At 46.3% G+C, this 12,582-nt stretch overlaps 1 protein-coding gene across 1 annotated transcript in view; it reads right to left on the bottom strand.

Annotated features, from left to right (window-relative positions):
• Positions 1-810: 810 nt before the first annotated feature.
• Positions 811-12,582, bottom strand: part of LOC138526211 (fibrous sheath-interacting protein 2-like) — a 1,971,501-nt gene continuing 1,959,729 nt past the window's right edge. The window contains exon 9 of the mRNA XM_069636679.1: positions 811-968. Coding sequence (XP_069492780.1) covers positions 856-968 — 113 coding nt within the window. The 3' untranslated portion in view covers positions 811-855. The remainder of the gene's footprint in view (positions 969-12,582) is intronic.

The following is a 12,582-nucleotide window of genomic DNA, read 5'->3' on the forward strand; positions in this document are numbered from 1 at the left end:
ACTTGTAGTCAACTAGGTGTATTGTCCGCTCACCTGCAAAACTGCGAGTGCACTCGAAAGCACTTGTCAGCAGTGTCTGAGCTGGAGCGCAACACTCTTGTTTTTATATCTTCCACAGGTGCAGAGGGCCGGCCTGGACACGCTGCCAATGGGAAAACACATGGGCTTCATGATGAAAGGCAACAGCAATCTGCTGTAAAACTGCGACTACACTCGGAAGCACTTGTCAGGAGTGCGCAGTATACTGAGATCGAAAGTGTCATGCAAGCGGCAATATGTAAATTTTTTCCAGGAGTGCAAACAATCTTAGAACCCTATTTTTAAACAATTGTTATTTTTTAATCACTTACCTACAAGGCAGACATTTACTCTGCGCTGCTGCAACTGCAATTATGGGGGTTGGGACAAATTCATGGCCTTCCTTGTTCCTGGACAAAACAAAGGCCTATAATAGGATAAGCACCAGTACGCTCTGGGCACTAGAGCATTTAATAGCTAAATGTATAACGGTTGGGGTTAATACGTGCTATATTGGGTTGTGCTAGCACAATTTAGACAACAGTAGGTATAGCAGTGTCTGTTGGGTGGGAGAGATTTCAATAGTGGCACAATTCATATTGAACAGCATTCAAAGACCTAATGCTACAGGTAACAAACTTCATTTTAATAATTTCAAGGAGGGACAAAGGGGTCTTTACGATATGCTTTGCATACCACTAGTGTCTTCATACATATAAGCCAGAACAATTTCTTTAAAGAATATTTATTTTGAATACATAAAAGTATTACAATGAAAAAAATCAATCTAGTTAGTTACATTCACAAACGAAATGCTTAAATATCAGAGTTTCATTTCTATTTCTTTTTAGACAGTTTTTTTGTAAATACTCGGTTGAAAGCTGAGGATAATTTTCCACACACTGAAGATTTCAGTTGAGGAAATGTAGAAGAGGAAACAGTAGCAATATCTAGGAAAGGGAAAAATAAAAATATATTTTATGATAAATTACTTTAATTTAACTGAAATATATCTGCATCAGTGAAACATGTTTTAGGTATGGCAGACACTCATACAAACCATACATCATACATACAATTTAATACAATTACATTCATATAATATTTTAAAAAATTAGATATTGCCAACAAACTTTAAAAATGCTCCTGTAACTGTCCAACCTGTAGAGTCTTCCTTTTTTTTATAGAACTGTCAATTATAGTTCACAAACAATACGTTATTCAACAAAGAGATCTCTGCAGGTTTATCACCAGTTCAATCTTCTTTAGTTGAGCGGTCCGGCTTTATCTGTGAAGCACACTTCTAAATTATTCTGGGGTACCCTTTCTTTTTGGCCCTTCTCAAATAAATGGAACATTTAAAAGACACAAGGTGGTGACATGCCATTCATTTTTCTCACAATAATTGTCAGTGCCCTATTTGCACAAACACATCTGCACAATGTTCAGGTCTGTTCGGTTGGTGCTGTAAGCTCAATGGGGGCTATAGATAACATTGTTCTCTATTACATTTTGGGGCATCTGAATCTATGGCCTCAATATCAGCATCAAAACATGTATATATGAAAAGAATAGCAGAGGGTCTAAACAGCATCCTTGCTACAATCCCTTTTTCACACTTCAAGGCTCAGTTGCTTGCCTTTTGATCCCTATTTCACTTTTGCATAATTCTATGAAGACAAGTTCTTAACTGGTTGAACAAGACCAATGGACATATCTCAGGACCACAATGAACTCCTTAATTTATTTCTGGGGACACAGTCGAATGTTGTCTTTTGGGTCTTTCTTTAAAGTCACATACATTTAACCAGACTGGTATGGCATAGCAAAGTGGCTTGCCTCAGTCCATTGCTTCACATGAATAGACAGTACTTTCCCAAATACTTTGGGGGGAGAGAGTCAATTAGAGAAAGAGGATTAGAGTTTGAGGGGTCAAGTCTGTACCCTGTTTTTTAGCCCCATCCTTTGTGTGGGTCCCTCCCATTTTTACTAATGGAGTTATCTAACTTAGTTACATACAGGGCACACATCTCACGTTTACCTACAAATAGTTTAATAACGGTTGCCGATCTGGGTCGGAAGCATTGCCATAGTTTGGACTATCCAAGGCTATTTTAACCTCTGATATTGTAAAATCTAACCTTCAATGATCGAAAGAGGGTTATCTTTTACATCTGAACTCTCCTTATTTCCTTTTACCTCATGCCCTGAAAAATAGATGGTTTAAAAATGTCTGAACCATCTCTGCACTGGTATGTGTACCCCATGAGTTGCAACATCAGTTAGGGTTTTTTTTTAAAACTATTTGTCAAAATAACTCTGAATATGATTTTTATTCAGTAATCTCGAAGAATATTCTTAGTTAAAATCAAGGTTATACTCTGACCACATGTCTCAAATAGGCTGATCACCTTTCCCTTCAGTCCATTTGATTGCTTTGTGCATCTTACGTTTAGCCTCTCTACAATCGTTGTCAAACCAAATACCTTTAAGCAAAACAAGCTTTATCATTGTCTTAAATGCATCAGTAACAAAAGGGCGTGCTCTAAGTATGAGTTCTTTGTGTTTAGTAATAATTTGTCCTTTCAATAAATCCTTATGAGTGAATCTATCTTGTAAGACTAGTACATTTGATCTGTAAATAGCTGGAACATTGCTGTTTAAGTCTAGACATGTATATTTCATTTGGTGATGATTGCTGGAAATCCTGATAACTGGAACACCCGTAATTAATGCTTGTTGTACAAATAAACCAAATGACCCAAATTGATCGAATAAAAATTGTTGTATAGACCATTTGACCTAACTTGGACAGTACCATTTAACCAAAACCCAAAATACTGAATATGAGGAGTGGGGGTTGCGGGTGTGTCCCCTGCTCCCCATGTTCGGTATTATGCATTCTCGGGGGTTGCAGTGGTGTTCCCCGCTTCCTTGACAGTGGAAGCGGGGGCCCCAAAAAAAGAAAAACAAGCAAAAAAAGAAAGGGATCCTGCAGCGTCTGATCCGACTCGAATTAGAAGGACGGAACTGACGCCGCAGGGGTAGGAGAAGCGGCTGCAGTGGTCAGTGAAAAGGTAAGTAGGAGGGTTTGGGGGGTTGATTTATTTAGGGGTACATTTAGTTTTTTTTGTTGCACAAACAGAATTGCAGCGAATTCGACTACGGTCAATTCCGCCGCGATTCTTTTGACTTCGGTAAAACAACCCAAATAAACTGAAACGTGCAGGTCATAATCATTTTCAACTCTCTTAGTCACACACACAAATCCAAATTAGCCCAATTTTTCAAAGGCATTAGTAGATATGCATTAGACCCTCACTTATGCAATGTAAGGGGTCTGGGGTATCCTCAGCAGTTCCCCTACTACTTACTCTTAAGTCCTACACTAATGTTGAAGTTTCCATTTGGCTAAATATTAGTGAATTGCATTTAAGCACAAAACTCCCTATTTTGGGGATTTTCCAAACCTTATGCTGATCCTGGCCAACATTTCAAATTTCAAAACCTAAAGATTTAGCAGAAAAGGAAAAGGCTTAGCGAGCACCAAGAAAGATACTTAAGAACACCAAAAAAGTTTAGAATGTACAAAAGATGAAAAAGAAATGTGTTTTTGTTCGCGGAAGTGTTTTATTTCAAGAAATGTGAGGCCATCCAATTTTCTGTCCAATCAATGCAGTCCCACCAACAATGGATAGATGACACCTGAAGGCACAACTTGGTGTCACCTAGGTACTGATGTATGACGACCTCCAACCTGTAAACAGATCTCCGAACCTCTCCACGTATAGGTTGAACAACATATGGGAAAGGATTGACCCCTGCGGGACCCCATCACGCAAGGGAAGAAGTACCCACTGAGCCAAACCCATCTTGAACAATTGAGGCCGAATGGTCAGGAAGTAACAGAACCATCCATAACAAACCATCAATGCTTTTCTACTGGTAAGGGATGTGGAGGAACACCCCATGGCCAACTGCATCAAAGGACGTAAAGGTGTGAAATAGCACAGAAATGCACCCCCCTCTCCCCCAGCATTGAGCACGTTTTATGCATCATCCATACCTGCATAGTGGTTTTCCCTGCATAACAGTCAGGTTGGAAGCCAAATTAACAAGGGGTCAGCGGTTCAAATGCATAGACACCACTTACTCCTTAAATTAACACAAAATGGGTAAAGAAGTCACAAGATGAAAGTTAGAGTGAGCATTCTTCAATGGAGAAACATGGCTACAGGTGATCGACTTATCTCTCTCGTATGACTATTTCCCTGATTCATGAAAAATAGACCAATATGGTGCAAACAACACAAAACATCCTTAACCTTCACTGCAGGACATGGATCATCTCCATAAAAGTTGGACTTCATAGAAAGCATCAGCGAAAATACCTCTGATAGAGCCATGATCTCAAACTCAGACCCAGTCAAAGCAGAATTTTTCCACATCCTAGTAGTATCTAACAATGAGGCTGGAATGCTATCTCGAACTGTTTGAATCTTATCAGAGAAAAAATAGTAAAATGTTCTGACATTTGGTGGCGCTCGAGAGCCTGAGCAAGATGGCCGAGGGCTAAGGGAGCTCCGACGGTAGACGGCATGTAAAGCCGACATCTACCTCTTTAAAGCACAACAAACAGAATAAAAACGGAGATTTCACAAACAGGAGCTGAAGCGGCAAAGATGGGTGAAATCTGGAACAAAATTGCTGAACAGATTCGGAGATAAACGCTGCAGAGCAAGCAGGCGTCTCGCACCACGACTGGCAGTGGAGCACAAAGAGGCGTAAAAAGGGAAACGCTGGCACCGAACACCCAGTCCGGCTCCATAACATAGCGGGGAGATCCCCATTGGACACCCCCACCTCCTTTGGTCCGTACAATAACACAATGAAATGAATACACAGACAACTTTTAAAGTTTGGAAAACACAAGGTCACAGGTTTATTAGTCCAACTTGGGACGGTCCCAGCCACATTACAAAACAGTCATTACAAAACAGTCAGATACGGGTGAACCCTGTCACCTCTTTAGCCACTGGCCAAACTGACAAACCGCTGGTTACTTCCAGCTACACTGGTACACCAGTGGGACACTCGGGCACTGACCAGGAGATTGTTGGCCGATCGCCCTAAGGAAGGGAGTCAGTGCCCGTCGAGGGATCGGCTCGAGCCCGCCCAATGCCGAGCCGCTGCAGCTGCTGGGCAAGAGACTGATGGCCAGCAGCTCCCACCCTTATAAGTGTACCCGGGAGACCAGGCCGAAAGCCAGGTCTCCCGGGTACACTTATAAGTGTACGCCTCTTCCGCCTCGCTGAGGGGGGGAGGAAGAGGAGAGGCATGACCAGCAACCGGAAGGGGGCGGCCAGTGGGGACAGCCCGCTACGTAGGCTGTCCCTCTAGCGCCCCCTGCGGGGGCCGGTCAGCCTCTGCTGCGGCACAACGGGGCACCAATGCCTGACACGGCCCACTCGGGAGAGGGAGATTGATAGCCTGACATTGTGGAGCCAACAAAAACTGACCCGCACAGCGTGAGAAGCGCTGGAGCTGCATGGTCGCCTGAGAGCACTGGTACAGCCACACAAAGCAAGGCACAGGCCAACAACACGCTGTCACTCTGGGAAACAAGCATCAAGGAAGGCGAAGGCCGCCACGCTATCCCCAGGGTGAGCACAGCAGGCCCAGCAGAAGCAGCAGTGGGGGAAACCACAGAGGGAGAGGCGGGCGAGCTGGGTAGAGTCAGCCACTCCATTTGAATCGCCACTAGGTGAGAATCTGGAGAGGAGACGGGCAGCCCCAACATGAAAGTAAGTCAGGCGCACAACGGGGGCTCGCTTTAGCACAGCGGACACACGATTGCACCGGCAGCACGGGCGAGGCAAAGTCCAGGGCATAAATATATATCCCCAATAAGGGGGACGAGGTAACACAGCCTCTGAATAGGATCTGCACGCAATGGCACTGAAGACCGCAAATCGCACTCACCCTGGTGGGGAGCATGCAGCAGGTGTAACGTCACTTTTTGCTATCTGTCAGAAAATCCTATCGGTAGGAAAATCTGACAGGAATTGTAATGTCATTTTTTGCTACCCGTCAGAAAATCCTACCGATAGGAAAAAGTGACAGGGTAGGAAATTCTGACAGCCTAGCCTGTCATTTTTTCTTACCCGTCAGAAAATCCTACCGACAGCAGGCATTGGGCAACCCACCCAGGGGTAGGAAAAAGTGACGGGATAGGAAAATCTGACAGCCTGACCTGTCATTTTTTCCTACCCGTCAGAAAATCCTACCGAGAGCAGGCATTGGGCAACCAACCCAGGGGTAGGAAAAAGTGACGGGGTAGGAAAATCTGACAGCCTGGCCTGTCATTTTTTCCTACCCATCAGAAAATCCTACCGACGGCAGGCATTGGGCAACCCACCCAGGGGTAGGTAAAAGTGACGGGGTAGGAAAATCTGACAGCCTGGCCTGTCACTTTTTCCTACCCGTCAGAAAATCCTACCGACGGCAGGCATTGGGCAACCCACCCAGGAGTAGGAAAAAGTGACAGGGTAGGAAAATCTGACAGCCTGGCCTGTCATTTTTTCCTACCCATCAGAAAATCCTACCGACGGCAGGCATTGGGCAACCCACCCAGGGGTAGGTAAAAGTGACGGGGTAGGAAAATATGACAGCCTAGCCTGTCATTTTTTCCTACCCATCAGAAAATCCTACCGGGAGCAGGCATTGGGCAGCCCACCCAGGGGTAGGAAAAAGTGACGGGGTAGGAAAATCTGACAGCCTGGCCTGTCATTTTTTCCTACACGTCAGAAAATCCTACCGAGAGCAGGCATTGGGCAACCTACCCAGGGGTAGGAAAAAGTGACGGGGTAGGAAAATCTGACAGCCTGGCCTGTCATTTTTTCCTACCCGTCACAAAATCCTACCGACAGCAGGAATTGAGCAACCCACCCAGGGGTAGGTAAATGTGACGGGGTAGGAAAATCTGACAGCCTAGCCTGTCATTTTTTCCTACCCATCAGAAAATCCTACCGAGAGCAGGCATTGGGCAACCCACCCAGGGGTAGGAAAAAGTGACGGGGTAGGAAAATCTGACAGCCTGGCCTGTCATTTTTTCCTACCCGTCAGAAAATCCTATAGAGAGCAGGCATTGGGCAATCCACCCAGGGGTAGGAAAAAGTGACGGGGTAGGAAAATCTGACAGCCTGGCCTGGCCTGTCATTTTTTCCTACCCGTCACAAAATCCTACCGACAGCAGGAATTGAGCAAACCACCCAGGGGTAGGAAAAAGTGACGGGGTAGGAAAATCTGACAGCCTGACCTGTCATTTTTTCCTACCCGTCAGAAAATCCTACCGACGGCAGGCATTGAGCAACCCACCCAGGAGTAGGAAGAAGTGACAGGGTAGGAACATCTGACAGCCTAACCTGTCATTTTTTCCTACCCGTCAGAAAATCCTACCGAGAGCAGGCATTGGGCAACCCACCCAGGGATAGGAAAAAGTGACGGGGTAGGAACATCTGACAGCCTATCCTGTCATTTTTTCCTACCCGTCAGAAAATTCTACCGACAGCAGGCATTGGGCAACGCACCCAGGGGTAGGAAAAAGTGACGGGGTAGGAAAATCTGACAGCCTGACCTGTCATTTTTTGCTACCCGTCAGAAAATCCTACCAAGGGCACTTTTTGAACGTGTACAAGGAAAGTGGGGGTACATTTCAATGGCTAGGTACTAGGCACTGCATAATACATTGGTGGTTTATTTACACTTATGGCCTCATCACGAGTTTGGCTGTAGCTCTTAAATGTGGTGGTAACGGTATCACCGCTGCATTTAAGGGCTGGCCCTATCACGAGTTGGGCGCTAAATCAGCTGTTTTACCTCCAGCTTTTTTCCGGAGGTGAAAATCCCTGTTTTCGGCTGTATTACAGCCGGCTGTATTAGCCCACAGTATTAGCACCGAAAATTCCCCATTGGATCCAATGGACCCATTCAGGAATGGGGATTTACCGTTAAGGCCCAACTCGTGATCCGGTGGTAATACCACCAGACCGGTCGGTGTTCGGGCTATTACAGTCGGCGGTATTACAGCCGGCAATACAGCTGAACTCATGATGAGGCCGTTAGGGCCTCATCACAAGTTGGGCTGTAGCCCTTAAATGCGGTGGTAACAGTATTACCGCCGCATTTAAGGGCTGGCCCTATCGCGAGTTAGGCGCTAAATCGGCTGTTTTACCAACAACTTTTTTCTGGAGGTGAAAATCCCTGTTTTTCGGCAGTATTACAGCCGGTTGTATTAGCCCGCAGTATTAGCACCGAAAATTCCCATTGGATCCAATGGACCCAATCAGGAATGGGGATTTACCGTTAAGCCCCAACCCGTGACCCGGTGGTAATACCACTGGACCAGTCAGTGCTAGGGCTATTACAGTCGGCAGTATTACAGACGGGAATACAGCCCAACTCGTGATGAGGCCCAAAGTCTAACATGGCACATAATTATATGTTGCATTGGGTACAAGCCGAATGGCTCAGTCCAGAGGCCTGCTTCATAGTGGGCGAGGTCCTCTTACATCACGACTGATGAGGTACTAGCCATGACCGGTCCCTTGGAACCCATCACTGGGAAAGTGAAAAATGTGGGGCGAATACCTGTTAAAGATACACAATGTTATATTCTATGTTATGGTGGTATTTCTCTTACAGGTAAAGCCCTGCCCCCTAAGATCCGAGGTGGGTAGCCTGTGATTACCTGCCCCATCTGGACCTTAGACACTTGGCCCCGAATACCTCTGTGCCCGGATGCTACTACACCCACCAAAGATGCCATAGTCATTGCTGCTGCAGTGGCTAAGGCTGTTAAAGTAACTATGGTGTGGCAATCCCCGTCCCATTTGGTTACAGAACATGGAACTTACACTAGATCACAACCTTTTTTCAGGTGAGCAACCTGTACCTAAAGGAGAGGAGGGCTATGAACTATGGCCAGATCTCACTCAGCTTATGCTACATGACTGGAAAGTGTCTGACCAAGAGAAGAGACGTCGAGTAATAGAGGCCTTGAGAGGGCCTGCACTGCAGATGGTACAGTCCCTTCGAGCATTGAATCCTGATCCAACTTCCCAGCAAGTGATGGGCACCCTTGAGGGAGCTTTTGGCACTAATGAGCCAGGAGAGGACTTAACGATGAGGTTTCATGCCACCTCTCTGAAATTGGGAGAGAAGTTGTCTGATCATCTGGTGAGGATTGAGCATATTTTACGCCTAGGCCACCATAGAGGAGGAGTAGAGACTTCCCGATTGAACGAATGTTGGTTGAAGCAACTACTTGGCTGCTCGCTTTAATGCTCTTAAATCCACTCCGGCCCGGGCATTGTCGGGAACGCAGAGGAGGTTGTAGCGGAGTGGCAGCTAGAACCTAGACTACAGGAGTGAGCTCCGCAGAAACTAACTCCAGCAAATCAACAAGGACATCACATCCAAGGCTACAGACTATTCCGTATCCAAGTAAGGCTCAGGAGGGTCCCACAGCTGACCATCTGCGTCTAGTTAATGAGGTCAGTAACACCACAGATGTGCTGCCAGCAAGCTGCAACAGACTACGGACTCAAGCTCTGCTCCATTGAGGCAATCCAGCAGGTCTCATCGGGCCCACCATGACCATCCCAGTTGATCTTGAGGGGCTGAGGACCACAACATTACTGTACAGTGGCTCCCAGGTCACCATTGTGAATGAGCCCTACTATCGCTAACATATGTCGCATCTGCCATTAGAACCGCTGGAGGGGCTAACTCTGATAGGCGTGGGAGATGCCGCCTGTCAATACCTGGGATATACATGTGTGAAAATCCATTTAAATCGAGAAGTGGTTGGGGTGAACACCACCTTGGCATTAGTGTGCACCACAAGGAACCCGAATCCGGAGGTACCCCTGGTCATGGGCACATCCTCAGCTCTGTTCGGCACGCTAGCCAAGATGCGTATGGAAATGGCCGGTCCACAGTTTGCTTAATCTTTGAAGATGCACCCGGCTTGTTAACAGACCTACCTCAAGAAAGGCATGGAGAAGCAGGATCAACATGACGGCCAACGTAAGAAAGATCATCCACAAGACCAGCTGTCCATGTGGGCAGATGTTTTTTCAACCAGTGACTGGGACTTAGGTGAAGCCAATGGGGTGAAGCATCACATCAGTTTAAGTGATGTCACCCTGTTCCAAGAGAGGTCACAGAGACTATCACCGGCTGATGTGTATCATCCAGGAATCCAGAAGCCCTTATGCTTCCCCCATAGTGGTGGCATGAAGAAAAACAATGATGTGCGACTGTGCATTGATTACCGGCACCTAAACAGCAGAACAGTCCCCGATCAATCCACCACACATCAAGCGGACGAGGCTCTTCACTGTCTGGTTGGGAGCAAATGGTTCTCAGTACTACATCTACGGAGTGGGTATTATCAAATTCCTATGCTGCCCGAAGACAAAGAAAAGACTGCAATCATCGAATGACACAGGGGATATCGGGAGTGCCTGCCACGTTTCAACGCCTGATAGAAAGAACTGTGGATGACATGAATCTACTCAAGTTTCTGGTATACCTGGATGATGTTTTTGGACGGACCTTAGAAGAACATCACCAAAGGCTACTGAAGGTTTTGGATCGAATTCAGCAGCAAGGGCTGAAGGTGTCCTTGGATAAGTGCCAGTTTTGTCGAACCAGTGTAATGTATATTTGCTATGTGGTGTCAGCCGATGGATCCAGCCAATTTGGAAGCTCTCGAAACCTGGCACCCCCACAGAATCTGCAGGAGATGAGAAGCTTCCTGGGGTTCTGCAATTATTATCGAATGCTTGTGCAAGGGTTCGCCAACATAGCAGTGCTTTAACAAGAACAGCATGGCGCAGTGAGTCCTGTGGGCTATACCAGTCGTCAATTGAGCCCCTCCGAGATGCACTATCCTATACATAAGTTAGAATTCCTGGCTTTGAAGTGGGGGTGGCTGAGAAACTGCATGACTATCTCTACTGAGCCACTTTCACAGTGTGAACAGACAACAATCCACTGACCTACATACTGTCTGCCAAGTTGGATGCTACTGGACATCACTAGTTAGCGGCCTTGTCCATTTACATCTTTCAATTGGAGTATTGCCCTGGAATCAATCATATTGACGCTGATGCCCTATCCAGAAAACCCCCTCGCCGAAAATATATATCAGAATCTACCCCCATCGATATGGCTTCTGTGGCAATGATGAAAGCTATTTGTAGGAATTAAACCTTCCAGCATGCTGAGCCAGCGCATCTTATCGACTGCCTTGGGGGAACAGCTAAGGGGGTTCTGGTGAGCTATTGTGATGCGACCAGTCTAAAGCCTCGAATTGCCCCACATGACCCGAGCTGAGTTGAGACAAAACACAGTTGAGAGACCCAGAACTATGGCAGGTGCTCCATGCAAAAGAAAATGAAACTGAGGGGCCACCAGACAGTAGAAACCTGACAAATCAGCAGGCCTACTGCAAAGAATGGAAGTCGCTAGTGCTGAAAGGTGGGGTGCTGTACAAGGAGAGTCAACTTATAGGGCGACTGATACACCGGCTTGCGCTCCTGCGCTCATTACGTCCCCTGGCACTGCACGCCCTTCATGATCAACATGGGCATCTGGTAAGCGAAAAAACACTGGAGTTAGTCCGAAGCCGATTCTACTGACCTCGATTGGGCCCGGAAGTAGACGAATATTGCCACAACTGTGCCAGATGCATCACCCGGAAAAGGCTCACTACCGCGCCAGATGCATCGCTGGAAAAGGCTCAGCCGTCCAGCCACAGCACTCCAGCACCTGCAGAGCTCTGGACACATGGATTTAGTCTGTGTCAACTTTCTGAGCCTTGAACTAGACAATAGCGGAACTCAGAACGTGTTGGTGGTGAACAATCATTTTATCCGATATTCCTAAGCATATCCAACTAAAGATCAGAAGGCTACCACAATAGCCACGGTACTTTGGGACAATTTCTTTGTACATTATGGCTGGCCCACACACCTACATTCTGATCAAGGGCGAGACTTTCAATCCAAGCTCATCAAAGAACCTATGCATTTGATTGGGGTAACGAAAACCTGGACATCCCCCTATCAGCCACAAAGGGATGTGCAAGCTGAACGTTTCTGTCGCACATTGTTGGGTATACTGGCCATGCTGAGTGCCAAAGAGAAACTCAAATGGAGTCTGCATGTGTCGACGTTAGTTCATGCATACAATTGTATGAAGAATGACAGCACTGGGTTCACCCATATAAGCTTATGTTTGGAAGAGATGCCAGGCTGCCCATAGACTTGAGTTTTGGGGTCTCTTCTGATGGATCTGGTCTGGAGAATTACAGCAAATATGTGAAAGATCTTCAAGAACCATTGTCTCAAGCCTTCCAACTGGCGCAAGCTTCTGAGGAACAGAATGCTCTGCAAAACAAGAAACGATATGAGTTAAATTTCATAATCTACAGCCTCGTGACCGGGTGCTCATAAGGAGTTTAAGGAAAAGAGGACACAACAAGTTAGGAGACAG

The sequence above is a fragment of the Ambystoma mexicanum genome, chromosome 7p (assembly GCF_040938575.1).
Source record: "Ambystoma mexicanum isolate Mex_15411 chromosome 7p, UKY_AmexF1_1, whole genome shotgun sequence".
In the NCBI taxonomy this organism is placed as follows: Eukaryota; Metazoa; Chordata; class Amphibia; order Caudata; family Ambystomatidae; genus Ambystoma; species Ambystoma mexicanum.